Raw genomic sequence first — 27,409 nt, 5'->3', positions numbered from 1 at the left:
ATTTTGTTTTCTATTACACTTCTGTTGAATTTTTAATCTCCTGTTCATTCTTCTGAAAGAGAACTGAGAAGTTCTGTCATGTGATACTTTCATTTAGACAGTACTAAGCACTATATCTTGCCTTTTTCATTGTCTTTTTTTGTCAACCATTTCTCTTTACCAGTCCTGTTTACTTTTAGCACAACACCAAGTGCACATGACCAGCTGGATTTCAAAGGCACAGGCGACCAGAGTGTGGAATCTCTGTAAGAATGCACTTGCTATTGATTTGTGTATATGTATACATACATATTGCACAGAGGTTTGCAGAGAATTCATGGTTAGGTTGATGCGTTTGTGCCCTTTATATGCATATGTGTACACAGTATAGAAAAAAAGAAAGAAAAAGCAGGTCATTTATTTTTTGCACACTAGGAGAATGTAACAGGGAGTGGTGAAAAACACCTTCTGAATTATTTTATATCCCCATCTCTCTCCCCCTCCTCTCCCAAGCCTTGAATTCCCATACTATGAATATACTGTTCATAAGCTGAATGCTTCCTTGCCTCGGATTATATAGATTTTTTTTTTCATTGTCTATTCATGTCTGTATTTGGCTGGCATTGTGCCTTTTCACAGCTAGTTTGCCCGCAGCGGATGCCATATGATGGTGGATTGAACCACCTGTGTGCACGGCAAGCGTCGCTGTTACAACATATGTTTGCTCTTCACCCCCAGCGAAACAATTTCAAGGCAATGTAATGTCAGTATGAACACAGGTCGGATTTGTGTAGACAGCGTTTTGCCAGAGCAGCTATACCACCAAACTGCTCCTAGGGGGTACAGCCAGCTCTGCCCCTTGGCTGGCAAAGCCTGCAAACAATTTCAAGAAAATTTGGGAATATCTTCAGCAAAGCTGAGACTGAGTGTGTTTGGTCTTAGATAACCTCATGAACACATCATACATGTGATATGTACAGAGTCCCCTGAGAACCAGCTCACACAGGTAGAAATGAAAGGCCATACCTAGTTGCAAGTGTGGGATGTATTTGAACCTAGGCCAGGAACTTCTTTGCCTGCCAGACCCTCTTCTCATTAATGGAAACATGCAGCTTATCCTGACAATAAAGTGTTCACCCTCATAGGAAGAAACCTGTCTTGGTGACTATGCTGAAGCCCTTTGAGTAAGAGGCTGTGTTCTTTTGTAAATGTGGTGACATTTTGAGCTTTTGTACAGCAAACGGAAGCTCCATAGGAAGCCCTCGGCTGAATGAGTTCTTCCTAGAGAGCAGTAAATGAGGTTAAATCAATTTCCTTCTGCAACAGGAGAGAGGAAGGAAGGAGAGGGAGAAACATTTCTCCCCTTAGCTTTCAGAGAAGTGTAGCTTTATTTACAAAGCTTTTTGTTATATTTCATGTTTTAGTTTATCTCGGTTGTTCACATCTCCAAAACCAGGAAATGTTTTGTCTTAGGCACAAAATCCTGTTGAAATATGTAGTGACAACTATTACACTGGCTTATCAAGAATCTAAATATCAAGAATCTTTCTTTTGCAATAAGCCCCTTCTAATGTTACGGAAAATCAGTAATCAGTATGTAGAAGTTTGTTAAAACACTGATATTTAATATCTCTTGTAGCTGTCAGATATGTGAGATATTTCTGACAGCTGGTGGAAACATTGTGGGAGTGAGTTAGTACCTTTGTTAGATTGAAAGTGTGATGTAAAAATGCCTCTTTCCTCATCTCCCTGCCACCCTGACTTTGATTCCTTGAAGCAAGAAAAGCTTATAGGTATTTTGTTACCTTGCTGTCCATGACATTCAGATGTGAGTAGGTGGGAGGAGAGGAGCAATTGCATGAAAAAAATAAAAAATAGGTGATTTTGAACCCCCAGAGGAAGATTGGCTTTGGTTCCCTCTGAGTTATGGTTGTCTAGTCTGAAGTATACATCTGCATATAATTTTGAAAATTCCTGGAAGTCTTTCAAGGTGAGATGGTAACGCACTTGAATGATAAAGAGCATGATCTGGAGCTCTGTTGGCATCTCAAATACATTTTTGACTGAAATGCAAGTGGATGGAGGGCTGATAACCTGCACTGTGTAAGGGCACGGCAGTGAGGTTTATCTCTGTATTAAAGAATGTAGATCTGGATAGAGATGTTAAAGATGGAAAAAACTCTATTAACATGGTCTGGTTCAGAGATACCAAAAACCTCTTCCTCTGATTGAAGCGTTCAAGTCCTTTGCAAATATGACTAAGAGTACCTATTTCTAAAAGCATCTATATATACTATGGCTATAAATGTGTGTATATATATTAAAGAAGTGTAAAAAAAATAAAACACCTCTCATTTGTCATTTGAAAAATACAGGCTAGAAAATATCAGTCACTTTCAGTAGCTCCATAGTTCTGGGTTACACTGAGGCTATCCTAATTTTTCTCAAAACATCCTGCTATTCCATATTCTGTTATTTTAAAGCTTTATGGAAGATTCTTTTTTATTATTATTATTATTGTCGGGCTAAGAGGTGGAGTTTTTTTCCCTTAAAGTGATGAGCATTTTGTTGCCTGTGTAGTATTACATTAAGCAGAATTTCCTCCTTGTTTACCAGGAACAGTCCAATAGAAGAAGCTCTTATAGTAATTGTATTTAGAGCCAGGAGGAAGGTAAAGTAAGGACAGATTTCCTCAGGGTTGCTCTTTAGCTTTAATAACTCTCATTTATTATTTCACAGTGTACTTGCATATGTCTTAAGTTAACTGTGGGCAAAAGTCTCCACTTGCTAAAAGGGATGCTGCTGCCGGAAAGGAATCAGAAGCTCATAGTAGCTTCACCACACATTTCCTGAGCTTTAGCTTTTTTGGGAGTATTCTATAACCTTAAAGCAATTAGAGCTTTTGCTTGAGTTACTTCTCCTGAAGCTAAACACCCCATTTAAGACTGGTGTTGTCACTGAATACCCATGATGTTTATGGTGTTCACATCCAGATTTAGGTCCATTTCTTCCCCTAACTGATGATATGCATCAGAGTAAATTTGTAGTAAATTACTCCTGCAGAGATATTTTTTATCATCTTCTTTGAAGATTGACGAGGGCAAGGAGAGATATTTTGTAATTTGTTGACATGAACTTTATAATTCTATACTTGATGTGTTCATAGCGTTAGGTCAGAGGTTGGACTCGATGATCTTGAGGTCTCTTCCAACCTAGAAATTCTGTGATTCTGTGATTCTGTGATTCATGATGGGTTTATTCTCCCCTTACAACCTTGAGACAAGGCATTACTCTTAAAGCAGAAAAGAGAATCTAAAGTGACCACAAGGTTGAACAGGCAAGTCCTTGTGTTTGTAAAGCCAACGCAGAGACAGCCATTTAAAACAGAAAACAAACCAAATCGTCTTGTTTTTAATGCAAGTGGGAGGTACATTCACCACGAGTTCTTTAGGACAATCATCACAGTAATCATTTGCTCTGGAGCATGTTACTAAGCAGTTTGTTGTTTTCTTTAGTATCTTAAAATGTCACCCTTTCCCCTCCCGTAATTCCCTCATAATATGTGAGCAGCTACTGAAGTACATGTGCATCCAGGCAATAGGATGCTCCAAACATGAAGAAAAAAATGGGAAGAAAATATCAATGTTTGGATGCAATGTTGGTAAACAGTGTGCATAATTAGCAAGTGTTTTATTGGATGGCTAATGCCACTTCTGTTAGCAGTTGTTCAGGAGAACAGATTTCAGAGCAGATTCTATATGTGTGAAAATCTAAAGACATATGGACATAGAAACATATTTAGTTTGGGTTTCCAGCAGCTCTTCTGTTGCTGCTGACTCCTCTCCATTGTTTTTCGGTGTGACAAGTAAAGCCTGTGGTGGAAGTGTGTTCACTGTAAGGTCTGCAGCTTAGAGGGATGGGGTGTACAGCCTTTCTCCCGAATGTTATTCTGCATCCTGTTGTCTCTGGGCTGTCTAAGACCTGTAGAGCAGTCAAGGTTTGATGGGACATGCTTGGATTCTGTCTTCCTTTTTCCAAAGCGAAGGTGGGCTACCACAGCCTTGTACTGCTGACAGATCCTACAAAAAAAAATGACCAATTTTTGACCAAAGGTCTCCCTAGCTCACCTGCTTGTCTCTTACAAGGGCCAGTGATGGTTGCATGGAGAAAGGTACAGGAAAAAGGGCAAATACCAACTAATGCTTATTTTTATATAGCTTCTCAGCATTTGTCTGTCAGAGGCTTAAGGTACCTTCTTGACAAGAGCTGGTTTATCCAGCTTGGAGCACCCGTAGAGGAGCCAGGTCTTTGTGGCCTCCATCACAGGCTGCCTGAGAATCTGCTTCTCTGTTTCTCATGAAACTCCTCCGTGAAACGCATGCGGTTGGGTTTTAGGGAAGCAGGTGGGGATAGTAGTGTGTGCACACAGTTTGGAAATGATGTGAACTGAAAATGTGTTAAGTTGTAAATAGAGGTGTTGACGATACGGTTGGCAATAACAGATGTACTTGACAGAAGGTGTGGGTAGTTGTTTAGTGCTCGGGAGGAGAGCGTTCAGCCTCCCTGCTCTTCAGGAGTTTTATGAAACACTGTCAAATCCAGTTTGAAAAGCACCTTTATTCTTTAAGCAAGCAAGTCTGTATTTGCTGGAGAACACACGCTAGACTGGACACACTGAATTCTGTTGAGATGTAAATCTGCTGTGAACAGGTGAGCACTGTATGAACCTGATGCTGTTTTTTTTTTCTTCTGTTTGTCACAGGATGCACATAAAGCCAGGTCCAACAAGTCTTTTCTTGTAAGTGATCAGTGCAGTGTCACCGACTCAGAGATATCATCTTGCTTGTTTATTGGCCACTTCTCCTAGTGCTGCTGAGAGCCTCCTAACCATATGCACACTTCTGCACATGCTGTTTAAATTTTCCATATGCCACCTGACAGGCCTCCCATGTCACTTTATACCACCTTGAAATAACTCCCACGTCTTGCAACGAAATGTGTCATGTGGGAATATTTTGCCCTTCAAAATATCTCACAAAGACTTCAAACAGGCTTGTAAGATGAGCAGTGGATTTTCAGAAAGATTTGGAGTTTCAGATTGCTACTACAGTAGACAGCAAATAGTCTGCCACCATCATAAGCCAGCAGTACATTCTCGTCTTTTTGCCCCCTTCAGATCTTCTGGCATCTTTCTTCCATGCTATGTTTGTGGTATCACCGTCTCCATAGGTAACTGAAGAAGCAAAAAGACTCTTAAAAGAAACTACATGCTGTCTAATATGGGAATGTTATTGGTTTCTCATTTTCCTTGTTGTTTACTATAGGGAGTACATTTGTGCAGGTACCATCAGTGGTTCCTTTCCTCAAAATCTCAAGCTTCTGGATGATTTACCATAACAATCCCCTATGTGACATCTATCCACAGAAACTGGAATTTAAGCACAGTTTCAACTTAAATTTGGAATTCTGGAGTGGACTGACCCTCTGCAGTTTTCCCTGGTGCATACATCATCCAAGCATTACTGGCAAAGTTTAGTTTTTAACCCAGGATTTTGGTTTTTAACCCAGGAACATCTCAGCAATTGAGTAGCATGACCAAAAAAAAATAATAATAATCCAGAAACTTCTGGAAATGTTGTTGTTTTTTCTTCTTTTCTTCTTGTGATTTGTTTTACAGCTGAGGAAAACTGCAAAGTATATGTTCATTTGCAGCTTTTTACATAAGTTACCTTCTAAAAAATAACTTGACCCAGTCCTTCTAAATTCTTTTTCTGAGACTAGCTGTTTACATTGCTGTGTCATGTTGTAAAAAGATTGGTGATATATTAAGAGTTTGGGTGTACAGTATGATGGGTTTATCTTGCAGGGGTGAAAAATCCAAGATAATGCTCTGAACAGCTTGTAATTACTTGGATTTTTTTTTTTTAACCTTTACCTTACAGTAATTCCATGCCACACTAAAGTAAGAAATTGCTTTTAAATTACAAGTGTCCCCTGCAGAAGACAAAGGAATAGAATCACTGCCCCCTGAGGTTTCATGATTGAGAGAGTTGATTAAAGGTATTCTGCATCGTGCTATTTCTGTGGAGGGTGTTTTTAGAATACAGGTAAGATTTGTATTTTTCTTTAAAGATACATATTACAAAATCCAGTTACCTCTATGTGGAGTAGGTGCTGATGTTGAGAACCATAACTTTCTGTTGCACAGGAAATCTGTGGTGGTTTATCTGTGTGGATTTTTCTCTTGTATAACTGAGTATGTTTACAACAGTCCTTTAAAGAGATGTCACAAAAAGCAGGCTTCCTACCACTTTGGATGCTCAGGTCTTCTTGAGTTTTCCTGCCTCACTGATAGTGGTTGGATTGCTGAAGCCAGGGTTCGTGCACTCTGCCTCACTATGGTAGTTTTGCCTCCAGATGATATGTGCTTGAAAATAAGCAAGAGCAAAGCTTTTGTATCAGACTGAATAATATTGAACGTTTAGGAAAATATTTGTGCTGTTGTGTGCAGCATTACTAACTGAAGGCACAATTATGTCTGTTGCAAGCAAAGCTTCATTTAAACTCTTGAGATAATTTTAGGTCTTTGTCACTTCAGAGAGGTTCGTAAAATTTCACCTAGCAATGACTAATTAAAACAGGACCTGTGTGCAATTTAAACAGCAATATTGTAATTCTTAGCAAAGATGACTTTTAAGAGTTACACTGGTACATAATGAAAGTATTATGAAGTGCTCCAATTCACAAAACACTTTGGAGCTTCCTTACCTTTTTGCAGTCTGGTCATCCATTAAAACTGGGGAGACTTATCCTGCACTTACGTGAAAGGAGGTGCATAAATGCTTTACTGACTCAGGGTTAAACTTGCAGTGCTGCCTACTGTTCTGTGAGAACTTAGTATCTGATGAGTCTTGCAAAATCTGGAAGATTTGAAATATGTACACCAAATAAAATAATTTCCCTACAATAAATAGAGCAGTACATAAAAAACAATAAGAGAATGGGGAGAAAGGAGGGAGAAAACAACAAATCTATTCTAGTAGTATTTGTATAAACACCGAGAAGTTGAGCAATGACTGAAGAACAGCTCTCTTGCGTTGTGGATTTGCATGGGTTCTGAATATTGATACATCAGGCTTGGATTTACTGGCAGGGAAGCAGCATTAAACAGCTTTAGGCTGCATTATCGCTGATACACGCTTCCCCATCACCTGAGATGGGTGCAGCTGCACAGATATCCTTCTGAAATCTCCCCATATCTCTGCCTGTGGTGAAATAGTCTGCTGCTAAATTAGATTATAGGAACATCCCCACCATATCTAAGAAGAGCTAGTTCTTGCCTTGAACAGACTATGATTAGAAAGAAAATACAGACTGAAGTGGAACAATGGGGAGACAATGAAGAAGCAGGTTGCTTGGATTTATCAATCATGGGTCTTGTTTTATAATTTTCGATTCAGGATGTGGTGGTTTTTTTTCAGAAACCAGAAATACACACCTATACTCTTTCTGTAAAGTTGTGGGTCCTCTCTACCTGATTAATTAGCTCAGTTTCCTTCATGAGGATCATAGTTCATTATTCTCAGTGGGGTCACGGCTGAAATGTTCTCTTCTGAGCTGTCCTCTGTGTTGTGGCATACCTGCCCCTTAAAAATGTTTCGTCAGCAGCCTGTACACATCTTCACGTATTACATCAACACTTCGATTTCTCGGCAATATCTTTATGCTGTTAATGGAGTGAAACAGCTTTTTCTCATGGTGAGCTGGATTAGCAGAAGATTGCCCCTCCCAACACCAAAACTGATTCTGAAATTGAGATAAGTGATTTGCATTCCAAAGGGTTCATTAACCACCAAACTGCTATGGATTAGATCACTAAGGGCATCCTGGTGGTTGCATGCAATTTCCAGCAAATTTGTTGGTAGCGAGCATTAAGTCCATTTGAATTATAATGGAGAGTCCCTAATACATAAACATTTATTAGCAGGGCTCAGCATCTGTAATGACTGCTAGCTCTGTGTTTTATTTTTCACTGATGGTTTTGTGATAGCCCTACGTATATTGTTGGCCACATCGCCGAGTGAGATGCAGTTTACTGGCAGTTTATGCCAAATTGAAACCCCAGATACCACAATCTAGAAGAATGAAATCCAGGATTTATTCCCTACATGTGACCCAACCAATCACCTCATTACAGAAGGGATTATGGAAGTCGACCAGGCCAGCTTCACACATTTGAGGCCATCATATCAACTGTTTCAGCTTGTAAGATCATTAGAAAAGATTAAGAAAAATAAGTGTTGCCTTCCTTTTCATTGTTTGCTGACATCCAGTTTTCAATTTATTAGATAATTCTCCATATGTTTTCTTTCTCTCTTTTTACTTTTCCCTAAAAACATGAAGAAAAGAACTTTAAGAGAAGTGGTATTTTGTCGTTTGGGATCCTCATGAGAGGTGCCAAAACTCACTTGCTTGCAGCAAAATCAAGAGGATTGGTGACACTGGAAAGAATGGAAAAGATGATTGCAATTAAGTTTGTCATGCATTTACTAATTCCCTGGCCTACCTTCCTCCCATCATCTCTCAGCAGTATCCCAGCAGAAATTTGTGCAACTCCCAGGATAAATTCCGTGCAACCCTCTTTGCTTGTGTTTCCTCTCTGCTCCCACACCTTGGAGGTGCCGAATGCTCTTGCAAAAAACCTCCAAGCTGGGTTGTGGCTGTTCTGCCACTCACTCGTTTGGATGTGACCTTCAAAAGTGCTGAGCACTTGCAATCCTCCCTGGAATCAAATGGAGCCCTGGGAGCTCTGCAGCCCTAAAAATCAGACTGCACATAACTCAGTGAATGGGCCCTGAATCAAAGATGCCTGAAATAAAAGGCCATTGTTGAATGTATTTAGTCCTAAGAGATTTGATTTGTACAAATGCAGCAAGTGATGTTAGAGACAAAATAAAACTTTCAAACTGGGAGAGATGTGAAACCATCCTTTAGTACCTATAAAATAAAAGCTAAGGTAGAAAATTGAAGTAGACAAATAGAAGAAGGGTAAAGACCAGGCGTCTCAATCTCAGTGAATAATTAATTGATTGTACTGTTTTCTTCACATTTTTCAACATGACTGGATAAAAAAGGCATTCTCCTTGAGAATTCTCCTTCTTCTGATGAAATAAAAGGGTTGCCCTATCAAAAACAGGAGAGCAGAAATTTATTAGAAAGGGTAGCTCTTAATGGAAAACAAATTGGCCTTCTGGAGATGCAGATTGTTTGAAGACGAGTTGCATCTCTGTTGTATCTCAATATTGACATATGTTTTATCATGGTTGTTATCAGCTTCACCTGGTTCTCTCTATTTGAAGCTGAAGAGAGCAGTGTGTGTCTATGACAATTTTTCTTTCATACCGCTGCCTTTTTATTCTTCCAGAATGGTAATAAGATAGCGGGATGAACAACGTTTCACTCCGGATTGTATCGTGGGAGCTTCATCTTCCTGCTGTCACTTTTCCCTAGCCTTTATTCCTCCCTAGCCATGCTAGCTAATCACCTGTCTTCTCCTCATTTCACGGTATGCCACTCTGCTAGACCATTAATGCAGTTGCTTCAGCCTAGCAGCATGTGGATGCTGTACTTGTATCTCAGTATGCAAGGAGACTCGGCTCAACAACCTCAGCTGAAGTGCCATGTTGGAGTAAGTCATTCGGTATGTTGAAGTGTGTTTCAGGGTTGGCAGATGGAGCTCTGAGCACACAACAGATTGAGAGGTAAGGGATGACAGACAGGACTTCTTGCACACATGCAGCAAGCTACCAGTGCCCCATCAGGGACAGAATCAGTGTTCGGGGCTCTGACACTGAGACCTAAGCACAGACAATACTCTTAGGATATACACAAGCTCCTGTGTTCCACTGTGTGGTTCAGCCAAGATTACTTTCATATTTGATCACTACAGGGAGAGATTTATTTATTTATTACTTTGTCAGTCTTTGGAAAGTGCTAAAGGTTCTGCTACACTGGACCTGAGAGTACATAATGCCAGTCTTAGTTAGATAGATGGCAGCCTGGTGGAGCAAGAGCACGTCTCAGTGAAGATGCGTAAGTGTATTGCTGTAACTCTCTTCTAAATGGGAAGAGAATGCAATTCTGTGTTTCCTCTTCTGCCTTAAACCTTCAAAACAGTAACAATTTTCTTTAGTCATTCAGGTCTAAAGATAAACTTTCACCCAGCATTATTTACAGTTCTCATTTTCACTTCAAAAATGCCATGATGCACAGAGAAGATATTGAAAAGAAGGCTTGTCAATGGGAATTTTAGAAGGGATATGTTGAGAGCAGGTATTGAAATTGTTTTTGGATGGAAGCATTGGGTATGTTTTCTGAATATATCAGTAGAAAAACGGTATGACTAAAATACATTAGCATATTACTATGCAGAAGGGCCAGTTTAGAAAACATCTGTTTTATGCAAAAACCTTGAATGCATTTCACAATGCAGATACATAATAGCAGTGCTTCTGATTTCCATTGTTTTCCATTTCCATTGTTTAGCAAGACATGAAAATGCATATTAGAGTTTTGTTGACTTCAAAATCACTGGCATCATGCAAAGACCTCAGATACACCATGAGAGAGCTGAAATCCATTTAGAGCTTTGTTTTGCTTGTTGCAGGTTTAGTTTCCCTGAAAGGTGAAGCATGGAGAACCTTACTGCCAAATGTAGTATTTCTTTGTGATTCGAGTACAGCAGCCTCTTGGGACAAGAAAATATTTGTTCATATTTAGTTGCATTTGACTTTTTTTTTTTTTTTTTTTTAAGTGGACAAAATGCAGGACATTTTAGCCAAAACGTCTCTCAGTGATGTGTTCCATCCCAGAGGCAGCTCGCAGCATTTCATCAGTGTTGGCAAAATTACTTTTCCCCACCCTATGCACAAAGGCAAGGTGGCCCATGAATTACTTAGTGATTAATTAAAGAAGCTCCATCACCCTGGTCCCCTGAGGCAGGTGGCATTGCAGCCAGGGGAAGGGGAAGTGTGAGAGCTGTGGACAACCTTGGGATTTCCTTTTACAGGACTGTGTGCTCTGTATGCTATTATCTCTTTGGCAGTAAGTTAAAACCATATAGTGCCGGGGCTGAACTGTCTCATCGTGGAATATACAGATCCGGCATCAGGAAATGGCTCTTCTTTGAAGTCGTCAGTGATCTTTTACGTACCCTTTGTACTTGGTGTGTAAATCCCCAACTCCCTTTCCCATATTGTGTGCAGTAATGTAAGGGGATGAAGAAAAATTGGAAGGTATAATTTCACCTTGATTGAATATACCTTGTCTTAGGTTCATCTCTTCATGCTATTAGACCTGTATTTTCTTAAGCTTACCACCTAAATAAGAAAGGAAAGCCTTGAAGTGAGTTTTCTTTGAGCCATGGAATTATTACCACCTTTTCAGACTGAGTTAGTAAGTAAAGGTTTAATTAGCTTGTTGCTGGTCCGGGGCCTGATTTGCCTCTGTATGGCACATCTGAAGCCTGCTATAAAGCAGGATGAAATAATAGCTCTGACTGACAGGATCTGAAGGACAATGAGATTAGTTAGGAAATAAAGGGAGAGCCTGCAGAGATGGGAAATTGTTTAATTATAATGACTTGGTAGTAAAATGAAGTTTGGGGAAAAAAAAAATTGAGGAAGCACTGTAAAAACTGAATAATGTTAGAATCTTCTCTCTTGAATGAAAAATAATGAAAATACCCTCTGGAATGGAATGGTGTATTTAATTAATTGATATAATTAGGGTGCTCTTGCAAATGCAGGCATAAGTGCTGAATTGTTTTTCTTCCTTTTACAGACAATGAATTTTTGAAGACATTCAGTTATTTTCCTAAGAAATGACATAATTCTGTGTGTTTGTTGCCTTGTATCTGGTAAGGCACCTGATAAAGCAGAAAATCAGCTGCTGAAGAATCACAGACAAAGAAAACCTCCCTTCTGAGCTCAAAGCTCTGCTGTGCACAAAGGGAACTTCCTAATTTTTCTGTCCTTATCATCTCAAATAACATGGTGCTAAAACTTTTGAGGGACTTGGAGGATTTAGGCTCCCAACTGCCTTGCAAATTCCAACTCTAGAGTAATATAGTTATTAGCATAATATTGAATATGGGGTATTTATAACTTATACCAATAAACATGTATTTACAATATACAGAGTATTATAGCAGGAAATACGAGTGGATACTTGCACTGCTTTTACTTAATGGTAGTACCTACAACACTAACACTTGTCATTTATGATAAAATCCTGTGTTCAGTAGTTAAAAAGTCAAAGCATAGCATACCTGCTGTTGCCGACAAGCATACAAAGGCTGGATTTGGTGTGCTCTGCTCATTTATGCCTTCTTCACAACTATGTATATACCAAATAATTTTATAAATCCATCTCTGAATATAAAAGGGATTGACGTGTATATGTGCTGTGTCTGTCTGGTGTATGTGGGCATGTCAGGCATATTGTTTGAGAGCAACTGAAAGACACAATGCTTTCCAAGAGGGCCTGCAGCCATTAGAGCAAGCAGCTACTTGCTGCTCAAAGTGGTTGTGTGAGCAAGTCAGATTTAGTAAAAAATGGTTCCTGTATGTAATAGGTCCCTGACTGCAGTCATTTTCAAGGAAGGGAAAATTGTGGTCATCTCAGGTTAAGCTTGTATATCTGCGGGTAGCATCGGGCTTGATTACAAGATTTGTTTTGTTGTGTTTTGTATTTTTTTTAGAAATCTCTTTGAAATAGATATTCCTAAATAAATACAGGAACCAGCACTCACTGAGATCGTTCAAGACTAGTGCAAACCCAGCAGACCCTGAGTTGGGAATCTGATAGGATGCTCTCTGCAAAACTGTTACATAGTTCAGCTACATTTGCTCACAGTTTCTCATCGGTTCGTTGTGTGCTATTACATGCTAGAATATGTGCATATGGGTGTAATTGGGCTGAAAAACAAATAATGCCACATTCTATTACCCTGGTGTGTTTTTTTTTTTTTTTTTTTTTTTTTTTAATGTGTGATAGCTCACAGAAAGGATTCCACTAATGTTCCTAGGTAACGGATCAGGCCTTTGGGCTGCTATAATTTCAGCAAATGGCAACCCCCTGGACAAGTTTTTTGTTTTTTAAGATGTGTGTGTAAAATAAAAGAAAGAATGAGAGGTGCTTATCATGGACAGGAGTCACAAGAAATCTGTTATTTTTCTTGGCAGCCACCCTAGCACACGGCCTAAGTTCCCCAGTTTTGTGGGAAGACAGGAGTTGGTTTAATAGACCTTTTAAATGGTTACTTTTGGTATGGGAATTCAGGAAAGCTTGATAAAGCAGTGTGTATCTTTAGTAGTAGTGCATTGCCTTCCTGCTGCTAATACCTCAATGATATAATTGATTTAGCAGTTGAATTGCAACATTAAAAGTTAATAAATCTTTAATTATGAGCACTTCATTAGCAAATGAATTTCTTAAACTAACAACTTGACTAGGCCTGTATCAATTGACATAATTCATTAACCCATATGAGAATCCATATTAGTTATGCTTAACTTACCTGAGCGTATGAGGCAGGAGATCTTTCTCAGTATAAATAAATTACCAAATCACTATTTATAGTCAGTTAATTAAAGAGCAAATTACTGAAGCAGTGTAGATTTCCTACTTGGTATAATGTTGTCCCACTGATACTCAGTGAGCAAAGGATCTTCCCTTCGCTTTATTCTTCCCTGTCCTCAGTTACCTACAGTTTCACGAGAAATGCTATGATGCCAGATTTCTCTCCTTCTGGCCAATTTTGGGCAGTCACATGCTCTTCTAAAGGCCTCTTTGCAGGCTTAATTGCTGCTCAACAGCAGCAAGCATCTGCATTTCTGTATGAAAGTGCTGGCACTGCAACACAGTTGTCCAAATTCTAGTAAATCTCTTTTCCTCCAAGACAGCAAGTGAAGAAGAAACATGTATTTAATTGCTGTGGAAACCATTTGACCAGGGTGCAAGTACCTAAAGGTGGGAATAGTGTAGATTAATTCTGGAACTCAGTTTTGGAATAATGAAGGGTGGAATTAGCAAATAAATACTTTGCATCCAGATAGGAGCATGCTTTAATTCATTTCTTTGTAGCCCAACGCTGCAGCAGAGTCTAGTTGTGTTCCACTATTCTGGCAATGAACTGAGGACTCCTTAGCAATTGTATTTGGAAAAAAAAAAGAAAGAAAGAAAAAGTGAAAGAGACTTCCAGATACCTGGCAGATTTAAAATCATATTCTCTGAGCCAGTCTTGTTGTAGCATTTTTTGTTGCTGTCATTCAGGCAAGGACCTGCGTTGCATTGTGAATTGAAAAAAGAAAAAAAAAATCAAAATTTACTTTGAAACTAAAGAACTTAAAACTTAGCTGATCAGGAAACATTAAAATACCACCTCTATGGGGAAAAGCAGTTAAGTAATGCATACATTCCTTGATAAAAAGCTGTCCCTTCTTGCACGAAAATAACCAACAAAACTTTGTATCTCCCTACCAGCAGACTGAAAATGAGCAATCAGATAACAATGAAATTGAAGCTGTCAGTGAAGACCTGTATTCCCAGGGCTCACTTTCTAAGTGAGGGGAAACTGTGTGGAGAATATATGGCTGAAAATGAGCTTTCAAATGGCTGCATAATGCACTGACTTTCAGCCCCCTGTCAGGCACCGCACTGCCTGCTCGCATGCTATGGCTAATGGAAAGTGAAGCTAGATGGTATGATATATAAATATTTTTGTTGCCTCTTTGAAGAACCAGTCTTGTCCTCTACAAAATGTCCGTGTCCGTCGGGACATGCGAATTGAAAGAAGATTGAATTGAAACACTAGACCTAAGAAGAAGGTTGGGTAATAATAAATGGCAATTTTCACAGCATTTGAACATCCAGGCTGTATGTGGAATATAATGTAAAGGAAGATTTAGCATCCAGGCTTCAGGGCTCAGCTTTGAGGTAGCATCCTAGAGCTTTGGATGAAAAACTTACTTTATGCCAATGAAATTGCATTTGAGTGGGTCTCAGCACCTTATCCCATGAACCGATGCAGGTCATCACCCACTTGTGTTGATGTTCGCTGAGTGCTTGTTACATACGCAGGGAGCACAGCATGTGGATATCTCCTGCCACCAGGACATCTCTGTGAGGTCCTTCTGCAGGGCTTGTGGTTGAGTCAGGATGTGTTGGCTACCTCAGAAGCAGCACTCTTTATTTCCAGAGTTTGGATAGCTGTCCATGTTACATGATTGTTACGGCTTTGGAGGCCTTACCAGAGTAAGGTAGATGGCAGAGTAAGATAAAGGGTTTTGATGTGAGTAATTCCATTTACTGTCTGAACCCTCTAGCAGGAGTAGCATAATCATTGCTTGTTTCAATTTAATGACTCTGCAGGAGCTAAACTGGTACAGGCGAGAGCGCGGCCCTCTTACTGCTGCCAGCTCCAAGACACACCTCAGTCCATGGCCACGGTCATGCTGGAAGGAATGGTCTTCAGAATATTGTCTCCTGCAGCTGCTGGCTTTGTGCAAAGGCAGCCTCAGGGAGATGGCTGGACACCCCTACAGGGATGGGAGAGCCTGTGCCAGCAGGAGAGAGGAGACAGCGGGGCTGGGAGCCCAGGGCTCAGAGGTGCCACGCATTCCCTGTTAGAGAAGTACTGTCTGGCCTAGCTTCTGCTCCTGATGCATCTCTCTGGTCTTACATTCTGCAAGCAGTAGACTTTGTCCAGGTGACAGAAAGGTTTGGTTTTGATAGAGATTTATATTTAAATCATAGAATCAATGACATCTATATATTTATATCTCTGTCAAGACTGTGCACTGACATAAGCAAACTGGAAGCATTATAAGTATGGTTTCAGTGGATGAAAACTCAAGGAGACCAGCTGGAGTCTCCATGGAGCTCCTCAATATTTTTTTTAAACTTTGACTTTAAGTCATGTGCATCCATTTAAGATGGATGTTAATACAGAAAGGTAGCTCCTGAGCTGTAGTAATTTGCCGTATTTGGCAGACAGCATTAAAACCAGAGGGACAGTGGCAATTCACATTTAACAGAAGTCTGCCCAAAACACTTCTGGAGTGGGAAGAAATGATTTCAGAGATAGACAAGGAGGGTCCTTTGGGCAGCTTTGGGAAAATCACCTGTTACTGATACTATGATCACAGCAGAGGGTCCTATATGAAAATGTCCCCACAGCACGTGAAGAGCATTAAAGTTCTGGTATAGCATTTATGCTAAGCAGTAGCTCTCTTTGGGGAGTGCCAGTTTCATCTCAACAGACCGATATTACACTACAAATTATTTAATGTACCTCAAATTAAGTAAAATAACAATCATTGTAAAAGTCAAGGCTTTAAAGCAACTAGTTTGGAAATGTAAGCCTAAATTTTTGTATCTCCATGAGGGTATTTTGTTATCTCTGGCTCACAGCTTGTAGCTAATTGTGAGGACAATTCATGGTGTAAGCAGTCATACTGGTGAAAGGGCTTGCACAAACCCCTTACTTAAGCATGAAGCCTTACCAGGGCAATGGTAACAGGGTCTGAAAGACCAGAGATGCCTGAGCACCTGGGGGAAGCCACTCCTGGAGGCTTCAGCTTCTGCCTTGGCTCAAGGAAGGACGAAATCCTTATGCTGTTTTACAGGAAATTCACAGTCTCTTGAAGAATTTGCCGCAGTCTTTTCTGAATACCTGAAGTGACATTCTCTCTTCAGATTTGTTCTTCTGATCTCTATCAGGGCTCAGGATATTACACATACAAATTCAGAATTACAGGTGTTCCCATGTTAAATGCAACAAAATGTAAAAAATCTTCTGGAAAAGCCAGTTATTACTATCTTGCTGAATTATCACAGTCCTTTCAGTGTTCTGTCCACTTAATCATTGTTCATTGGAAAGACCTTAATTTACACCGAGTTAATGATATACTCTAAAGAGATACCATGCTTTTCAGGCTCACTGAAATGTTCTTTAACTGGCTCTTCAAAACTGGCTGGAATATTCACAGTGCAGCAGCTAATGCAAGAAGTATTGTCCTTTGTAACCCAAGGTCAAGAGACAGAAAAAGCTTCATGTTTTACAGATTTTACATACTGAAAACGTTCTGCAATTAGGCTCAGAGAAGCTGCTGCACTTAAGTTTGTCCTCAGGTAAAAGTTCAGAGCTGGAATTCTCTGCTCTTCCATGTTTTTTGCCAAATCCTAATTCACAGGATGCAAATGAAAATTATGCAACACATGAAAACAGAACAAAGAGAGAAACCACACAGAAAAACTAATAGCCTAGTGGTTAAGGTGATCACCCGTGAAAGAAGGAACAGAAGTTAGCACTTCTGGTCTGAATCAAACATAGCAGAGACCTTGGTCTGAATCTCTGATGTCGAGGAGAAGCAGATGAGTTATTTTCAAAATTTTCTGGGCTAGCAACTATGTGGCTAGCAAACAAAGGCTTCAAAATTTTTGTTTAAACCAAGTTCACGCTCCAACGAAACTTTCACTGGAAAAGTGAAAGGTGGTTACCAACTAATCATCTACATACTTATTGGTACACCGCAATTATGACTCATCCCTGCGTTAACCACATGTGCTTTGCATAGTTGATTACTGTGTGTATATGTTAGATACTTTTCATTTTAGTCCTAGGACAAATTAGCCTTCTACTCCTTTTGTCTTACAAGGCATTTTATCTTTTTAATATTTTAAGTGTTTTTAATATTTTAAACACTTTAACATTTTAATATTTTTCTTAAAATCAATACGATGTTAATTAACTTTAATGATAACGTTAATATTTAATATTTGTATATGGTGTTAAAAATACTTTATTATTATTATTATTGCTTGGAAGGGTAATTTTTAAATATTGATGGTAGGAAACAATGGGTCACAATCTACCCAGATTGTATCAGTCTAATCCAACTGAAGCTGTTGAAGAACTATGGCAGAACAGGAATCCCAGGACTGACAAATGCAGATGGAGTCCAATCAACAATGTTATCATGAAAGCAATCAACGATCCAGGGGGATTACATGAAAGTCTCCCAACGTAGCAACAATTTTAATTAGTTGGCTTTCATTGCACTCCATACGGTGACTAAAAATCATTGCTGTGGCCCAGATTTGGAATTTGTGACATTAGGATGAAAAGACTTTAGCATTCTTTAACTCCCTAAACTAAAATTAGGTATGTACAGCCTTCAGAGAAGGTGTGAATTTCATGAATGTATTAGGTGAGTGCTAGCTTTTTGTTTCCTGTATCAGATTTTCTGAAGAACAAGGAGACCATTGTACTTTCCAGTCTTCATGCAACCTAGAAAGCTCAGACATACCGAGGAGACCAATGATAATTCCTAGAAAGTGGGCTTTTGTAGCCTACCCAGAGATCTCTTTTATTCCAGAAAATTGGAGATTCCCTTGGCTGAAGGGCTCCCAACCAGTTTAGGTCCTGCTTTTTTCATACTGGGTAGCATCACTCCCATCCCTCTTGAAATTATCTCTGCGTTCAGCTCTTGAATAACATTAACTGGTTGTTAGCACTGCACATTCCCCATTGTTTTACAGGTTTTATAGGCTTCAAAGTTTGAGGTTGCTCAGCTGAGATTCTGAAATCTATACTGGCTTGTAGTCTTCCAGGGATCAGTATAGATCCTCTAGTGCAATATTGCATGCCTTTTAGGCTATTGTAGTTATTATTTTGTTTCTGGGTGGATGAGAAAAAATGTATGCAAGCAGTTGTAAACAATGACATTTTTCTTTTCAAAAGTATGATTTTATAAAGCAAGCTCCATCCAGGAATTTCTCGAAGAATTTGTACATGATATACATTATTAATTATCTCAGTTTCCTGGTTAAGAACAATAAAAAGTAACCGAGAAAGATAAGGAATTAAGCAGAGGGCAGTTATTGGTTGTGAACAAAGAAATGGGCTTCCTAAACAAAGAACTTTCCAAATAAGAAACAATGCTGCTTCTCTGCTGTCATCTCAGGGACTGGAGCCCCTTGAGGCCTGGGCTGTTCCTATGTCTTAATTTTTCCAGTGCTTGCCAGCAGGCCTTCCTGGTGATGACTGGGAGGTTTATAAGCTATCTAGTATTTATATCACATAAATAAAATAAAATACTTGCAGATAATTTCCAGACCATTCATGTTAAATGCTTCTCTTCCAGCCAATCTGTGGCCAAAAGCATTTTGCCAATGTTGTCAGGATTTTCCTTAGCTTTGAGCTCCATCACCTAAAAAGAGTTAAAGGTCTGCTGGTTTCTTTTCACTGTTTTCAAACATCAATTAAATTGAAAACAAGGGCTATAAATTATAGTGACCTTTGGGATGACTTTTTGTTTGTGGAATAGAGATGTGATGGTGCGAAAGTGATGTTAATAATAATAAAAAATATTAATAACATCCTCAGGAGCTGCCAAGCAAAGTGTAAATTGCTTTCTGCTTGATATCAAATTTTCATGTAAGGTACTGTATCATGGAAATTTTCAGTCTTCTTAAAATTCAGATGACCTAAAAATAATGCTAGCCCTTCACCTCTGTACATTTTGTCATCTCAGCTGACAAATGTGATTTTTCAGGATTTAATCAGCATTTTATAATGGCTTCTACTGAAAATACAGCCTCTTGTTTTTCCCTTGTTGGTCTATAAAATGTGTGGGGAATGGTAAATTTATTTTTTTGGTATAAGAGCTTGCTGAAATAACAGCCACAAAGAGTGTGCTTTGGCTAAACAGCTGAACCCACACTCTAGTGGAATTTACATGTTTATGGCTTTTCGACTATGTTTTTTTTTTTATTATTTTTTTTTTTAATTTTTGTTTTTTGTTTTTGTTTGTTTGTTTGTTTGTTTAAATTAAGAAAAAACACCAAAGGAAATACAGGACATGAATAAATTTTAAGATCGTGGTTCTGTAGACCAAAGATTTTTGTTAGCTCATTAGGCTGCCATATCATTACCGGCTATAGCATTCCCATGCTTTTTCATGAGCAATCAAAATTTCACAATCTCCTTTTGATGAGAATAGGATGAATTCTGCACAGCCCGTTGACTCTTGGCTGCTCAAAGTTGTTCCCTCAAATATATCAAGTTACAGCTACCCAAAATTTGGGGGGAGGTTGTCCTAGTTACGTGTTTACAAGAAATAGCTGGTATCTATTTGTTCTCCACTCTATCTGTCCAGGATGAGTGAGTCCTCCACAGAGCTGGCCTGTGCTAAATGCTCATGCAGAGCCTTGAGGCAGAGAGCTTCAGGTCCTAGATAACTCTCCATTTCCCTGGTTCCCAATGGCACAATAGGAAAGCTGTGTTTATGGTCATTTTTAAGCCTTACATACTAGGTGAACTTCACCAGAGTGAACTTCTGTCTGATCCTTGTTCATCCTTGTGTATGTAATAGCTTATACTTCATCTGATTTTGATAGAAAAAAAAAATATCCCCTCAGGCTGGCTTTTTCTCCTTTACTTCGGTTTTCAACTGAAGGTAGAAAATGGAGAGGAGATCCTCAGCCTCTGCTTTAACCACGACACTGCTTCCATCAGTGAAATTACAGCAAGGATGAAGATTTTTTTCCTCATTGAAGTTACCAAGTTGATCACAGTTTTACAGAGCTCCCTGCTTTTCTGTAGCTCACAGAGGAAAAGTTGCAAACAGCATGAGAAGCCTGAAATTTATTATTTGTTCATCCGTCCTTTGAGTTTTCTTTAATCTGATGTTGTCTGACTGCAAAGGCAATTTTGTAGTTCTTTAGCTGTGATGGCAGGTAGATGGGAAACCAGGCAAACACTTCTGTCCGTCCACAGCAAATAATACTGAGAGAAAGCTTTCAGACCTAGCTTCCAGCTTCCTCTGGATTTGATGGGAGGATTCAGAAGGCCCAAAGCAAAGCCTGGTGAGGTAAATAAGATTAACCTGAAGAAACAGAGGAGAAATAGTAAGAAGGTTAGGGATGCCTGTTTGATTCTGTTGGCTGCAATGCCTGCAATAACCTAATCTAACCTCCAAAGTTTGGGGTGGGAAAAGGTCTTCTGGTCCTAGAAGTCCTTTTCAATATTTTATTTCGTTCTACTGAGATGGAGCTTTATGCTGTGGAGGCCTACTTTGGTGTTTGTATGTCATTCACAGTTCCCTAAGGGGAAGCTCACAGGGTGGCTGCATCCAGATGGGCCTGCCAAGTAATCCTAGCTAGTCAGCAGGGTGCCGCCTTCTGTGGAGTGACAAGGGCCTAAAGAGATGAAGAGGGAAAGCAGCGTGAGTCCATCCTGGGAGGGGAAGATGCAAGTCCTTTTTTCTGTATAAATTGTCCTTGAAGGGAATGTGCTGCTAAAGCCGTACCACGAAGCAGATGTTCAGATCCTGGTGGCAGCTGAAGCACTGCTCTTTTTAAGGTCAGTTTTAGCTGATGACACAGCTCAAAGGTGCATGTGGCTGTCCATTCTTTCTTCTGAAAAATCATCCTGCTTTAATGAATGGGAGAAATTCCCTGTTCCAGCAAAGTCCCGAAATAGCAGATGGCTCAAACGTCAGGTGTCAACAAATCCAATAGCTATGGGCTTGACCCTTGCCTGTGTCCTGAGAAATCCACCTGCCCTCAGGGTTAGGTTGCCCTAGAGTTCGGTGTTTTCTGTAACAGGAGAAAAAGTTTAAGTGCTGCTTGTTTGTAGCATCCTATTGTTGGACTTAAAAGCTCTCTTTAACAAAAGTAATGGAAATTTAATATGGTTGATGGTGTTCATCGTTCTGTTTTGGCATGCAGGCGATGTCTTGTCAGCTGCTGGTTGATGTCTTGTCAGCTGGACTTGTGCTCAGGGTTAGCATATCTCTCTGAAGCGTATCTCCAGATTTCACTTTAAGTGAATTTACTGAGTTTCTGTGCTCACCCTTTGCTTCTCCAGCATGAATCATACCGGCTGGCTGCTGGTGCTCGGCCCTGCAGCACAGTAGTCAAAGCGAGGGAATGGAGCCGGACTTCTTGTACTAAGGACTGTGTTAGACTTTCTAGGCAAAGCACAGAGTAACTGAAATACTGCTGACAAAGCAGACTGGGAACAGGGCAGACTAATAGGGCTTAATGCTATTGTACGCTGCTTGCTGCTGAGAGGAGCATGAAGAGTTTTCTATCATTGTGGAGCTGTTGGCATTGCTTCTTTCGATATAGATTTTTCTCACGTAATCCAGCGATCTGACATGCTGGCTTGATGTATCATCTCAATAATGTGGGAAGACTGGGGAGACTCAGTGGAATGGCTTTATTTCAGTACAGTGTCTGTCAAGGGAAGGCTGTCAGTCAGTCACAGGCTGGAAGAAGCAAGCAGTGTCCTACTGCTGTGTGAGACTGAAATTCTTAATGTCACTGTGTCCAGACCCATGCCTCCATTTTCAGGTACTTCACTCCATTGAGCAGTCACAGATTTAACCGGTGCTGAGCATAAGTATAAATCTGCATTTCACAGTGGAGTTTCCCCATATCACAGCAGCAGCGTGCCAGAGATGAGGAGAAACAATGACAGAAAAACTTTAGTCACTGCCTGAGGAGAGCTACCACACCAGTTAAACAATTTAAATGATTTGGTTGCCATTAAATTAGCATTTTATAGGCCTACAAGGAATGAATTTAGGGGATTACAGTGGTTATACAGAGAAGTTTAAAACAGATCATTTAAATGTTTTAAATATGTGATCTCTTGCTTCAGTGTTTCATGAAATGACTGAATGGATCAAATCCCTTTCTACTTAGAAGAGATCTCAGGACATCCCATTCAACTGACTGGACACCTGAAGTAGTGAATATTTCATGTTGTATCAGTTAGAGAGAATTCAAGCCACTTTAATACCAAGTAGAGATCAAAAATTTTTTGAAATAGTCCTAGCACCTGAAGTAAGGTATCTAAAATCCTTTCCCACTTACATTATTCTTATTATGCTTTGCATCGTTGTTATCAGAACCATCATTTTTGCCTAGTCTAAGCAAAGAGATTAAGAATTGAGCTTGTAAGTGTGGCTGCTGTCCTTTATGTGATGGTTTTGTCATAGTCAGAGCACATTGACATAGCTGTGTGAGGAGACAGCACTGGTAGCACTGGTTTGCATCCGTTTGATGACTGGTAGCACCTGTTTGATGATTAACTAAAGGATTTCAGCGGTTAGAGCTGTCAATCTGACACCTTTCATGAGCACTAAAATAAATCTCTGCTACCAGGAACTGATGATTTTTTTTCCCACTTTTGATTTACTTGACTCTTTGTGTCCTTGCCGATAACTACTAGCAAGGCTAATGTGTTATAAACTCTGGAAAGTGAAGCAAGTGGCTGTCATTTTTTGCACAACAGATGTTCCTGATCAGGAATCAGACAAAGGATCTCATCACTCTTCCTCTGAGCAATTTAATTTGTCTCTTCCATGGCACACCAACCACCTCCTGTCTTGTGACTGATGTGCCCAAGTCCTCCTTCATTTTAGGATCAGTTCTTTTAATCTTACAGAATTATCAGGGTTTTGTTTTTGTTTTGTACCAAAGCAAAGAGACTGAGAAAAAGGAAATTGCTTCATTGCTTTCGCTGTCACCAGTAATGCATCATAATGAAAAGTAGCAAAGCCCTACTTCAAAAATAGGAAACCCAAGAACTGCATTTTAAGAGAACTGGAAAACACTCAGTGAACACTTTTTTTTTAGGAAATAAAAATGTAGATTCATTGGTGTTTCTTAAGCAGTTGTAAACTGCTTGGCTTGGAGGTAGCAGTAAGAAGCATATAATCAGTCAGATTCTTGTAATGCTATTTGGCAAGGTGGAAAAATTGATATATTTTTATGAAAAGTTGTTTGCTATCTATCCAGTTCTCTACTCCTTAGTCATGTAAGTTGTCCAAAATGAGTAATTTCTTGGGGTTTTGCTTGCTTTTTCACTTAGTTTGATAAAACTGCATCACTCTGCTGCTCTTCTGTAGTGATGGATTGGTACTGCTGGAGATGTAAATTCTGTAGTTATTCTATAGTTAATTTCACAGTTATTATCCCTAGATAATCACAGGGCAAGTTATCCCATACCACTCTGCCACTGTTGTTTGCAATGACAATTTAGGGGAAACCCAGACCATATTTTTCATAGAGGGAGAGGAAATTTCTCATTGTCTCCCATGATCTCTCTGCTAAATCTAAGTGCAGAAATATTGCTGTGACCGGGAGGCTTTTTATGTATATATGCTGAGTTAAAAATTGCTTAGCATTAGGGAAGGAGCTAAAGGTTGTTATTACCTGTGTTAAGTAAAATTAATGGCATCTAAAGATATGAATATATGCTCCAAAGTGATCAAATTATAACCAGGTAGAGAAGATTTGGCCATCCAATGATAGACTAGCAGACTATATGTGGCAAGTCATCTCCAAGCCAAGGTGAGGTATGCTGGCTTCAGGTGTCTTAGTTGTGCTAAAAACATGTCTTGGATCAATTATTGTGATTAAACTGAAAGGGGATAACTTGCTGAGGCATGATAACTTTATCATATCACTTTTTGCTCACAGACTTCTCGTTTGTTTTTAAATGGTTCTAGTAAGAAAAGAAAACCAACTTGGTGAAGTAATAAGTCTTGTAGGGATTTAGTTCAAACTTACTTGCATCCTTATAGCATTTATAAGATTTTTCTCTTTTTTTCCTGACTGGTTGAATTCATCCTTAGTGTGGTTCTGTTGATCACAATTGAATTGTTTTATAGATGGTTTTACGTAAATATTTACAGAGCCAGCACAAGACAGTTCCTTTGCTTGTGCTCAGCAACTGGCTCTACCTTCTGTCTGATCTCATATACCCAGCTGGGGCAGTCGTTGTTCACCCTGCTAACGAGGCTGTACGCTGTGCCCTGTGTTCCTACCAAGCCCTTCCAAAGATGTGCTAGAAGGGAGAGGCAGGGGAAGCTGTCTTTGCCTTGTACACACGGCCAGCCCTACCTGGAAAAGGCAGCTGTGGCTGCCCAGGGAAATGGTAGTGCCTGTGGTCACAGTCACAGCTGTCAATCCTGATAACTGAACAAAACTGTGTTTGAAGGACTCATTATAGTCCATCACTGCTAGAACGAGAAGCCACTCATACGACCTCTTTTCCATTTGGCAGGTTGACAGGACAGAAGTGATTCGAACCTGTATAAATCCCGTCTTCTCCAAGCTGTTCACAGTCGACTTCTATTTTGAAGAGGTTCAACGGTTGAGGTTTGAGGTCCACGACATTAGCAGCAATCACAATGGGCTGAAGGAGGCAGATTTTCTTGGTGGCATGGAGTGCACTCTTGGACAAGTAGGTATCACTGCTGTTTTTTTCTCTTGTCACTAATCTTTTCAATGTATATGAAATATATCATTTGGTTAAAAGACTAATGGGTGAGATTTGTCATTCATGACAAAATTCTTAATCAGTGCTTTGAACAGGATAATTAAGAATTTCTGCTGGTTTGATTTACTGCTGTGTAGTGGAGCTTCAAGTCAGCCAGTTCTGTGGGAAACAGCATGAGCAATTGGCCTTGCACAGTAAAAGCACAAGCTCATTATGTCAGTGCTAATAGATAGTCTGATTTGGGAAGCAACTTGTGGTTCCCAGTATTACATGGGATTTAAAGCAAGTTCCAAGTCCAAGGTTTGTTTACAAATATACTTTATTCACATAGAGTAGTGCCTGGTGAAGTGGCAAATAGAGAGATAGAGTTGGATTCATTTCCCTGACTCTCAGTCATCCTAAAGTTAGATGTCTGGACTGTTACTCTTCTGATTTCCATCTTCAGTTCAATGGAGAGAAACAGTTCCAGCGGTTGATTCATTCCACCTGAGGCACCCATCATAGGTTAGGATAAATTGCCTTCATGAGATACCTGTCTTTCTCCATTGCTTACCAAGAGAGTCTAGACATCTCGTTTAGGGTTCATTCCTAACTTTTTTGGTGACTAAATTTAAGGGTGATATAGATGGTGATCCACAGGATCAGTATCTAGAGGTTGTTGGAGCCAGGGCTGCAGCAAATTCTTATATTGCTGACTGATAGCATGCTACAGCATCCCAGGAATCACAGAGTTTATTTCTACCTGGCAGGCTTTTTGTTGTGTAGGGCCTTATAACGCAGGTCTCCATTCTGTCCATAATAGTAATGCTGAGGCAGGTGGTCTCATTTTCATTAAGCTGAGTGTAAGCCGGGTTTCCACTCTGTGGTCTGGTGTAGATTGGGTGGTGAGATCAAGCAGAGCTTTTGCTTAGATTATTTTTTGCAGTGTTTCTACATAAACTTCTGCACAGTGTTACTCGCAATGGAAGATGCTGCAAAGATTTGTTTCTTACTTCTCACCTTCTGCTGTTCCTTCAGCACCCACTGCACATTAATCCTTTTGTTTCTCTTATTGCTGTTATTTAAGAATGGTCAAAGCCATTTGGATCAAACAAGCTGAAAGAGAAGTCTACTCAGTGAGAGAATTAATAAGAAATATATTTATACTTACTAACTTGAAAGCTTAACATGAAAGTATTGGTAGTTAGTAAAGTCTGTTCTTTTTTGACAGACTTGTGGGTATTTTGTGGCCTTAATCAATGAAAATAAACTTCCTATAATGCCAAGGAGAACGAGAAAGAGAAAGTTATTACAATGTTTTTCTTTCCTAATTGACTTGAAAACGAGGGGAAAAAATGTCGTTGCTGCTGCCTGTAGCATAAACATGTCTTTATAATGATTTGATCTCTATAAATAGCACACAGATGGGTTGGTTGCAGTGTAATTTTAATGGTAACCAAGAAAAAATAATAACAGTGTGAAATCTGTTCACAGTAACACAGCCTTGAGGGCTCTGATCCCATGCTTAGATTTTTTTGCTGTTTTATTTATTTATTTATTTTTATTATTCCACTTTCTAGTTTGTTTGTTTTAACTTTATATAGTTTCTAAACTGATTTTAAACCCCAACATGTTAGTGCTGGGATTGTCATCGAAGCAAAGCCATTATGTGGAGTTCAAATTGAAAATCTTACAGCACAGGCTATATATATGGAGCTTAAACTCAGATTTAGCTGTTTGTTTTAATTACTGCATTTTTTTATGATGGTAATAGAGACTTGGCTTTTCCTGAGCTAATTTTGACGTGAATTTGTTGCTCTACATTAATTTAATGGCTGAATAAAATGCTGTGATTTTGTGATTTTGCGTGCCTGTGTGTTCCTGCCTGTCAAATCACTTTCCTATTGCAAATAGGTCTTATCTGTGACATCCAGACAGGCTGTAGATTTTAGGCATAGTCTGAAGGACTGATTCCCTGCCTGCTCCCCATGAATGTGCCAACTTCTTTTGCTCTGTTCTAGGTAAGAGCTGATCTATAAGAGATTCACAGTTACCTGGACCTGTTGGTAGATCATCATTTAGATGTATAGT

The 27,409-nt window shown here is 39.5% G+C and overlaps 1 protein-coding gene across 1 annotated transcript in view; it reads left to right on the top strand.

The window, feature by feature from the left end:
• Nucleotides 1–27,409, top strand: part of CPNE4 (copine 4) — a gene marked incomplete at its 3' end in the record, with an annotated part of 189,730 nt that overhangs the window by 54,379 nt on the left and 107,942 nt on the right. Inside the window, exon 3 of the mRNA XM_084306945.1 lies at nucleotides 25,124–25,303. Coding sequence (XP_084163071.1) covers nucleotides 25,124–25,303 — 180 coding nt within the window. The remainder of the gene's footprint in view (nucleotides 1–25,123; nucleotides 25,304–27,409) is intronic.

Source organism: Netta rufina, assembly GCF_964035555.1.
Source record: "Netta rufina genome assembly, chromosome: 2".
Classification (NCBI taxonomy): Eukaryota; Metazoa; Chordata; class Aves; order Anseriformes; family Anatidae; genus Netta; species Netta rufina.
The sequence above is the reverse complement of the archived record's forward strand: the minus strand, read 5'-3'. Positions and strand labels throughout refer to the sequence as shown.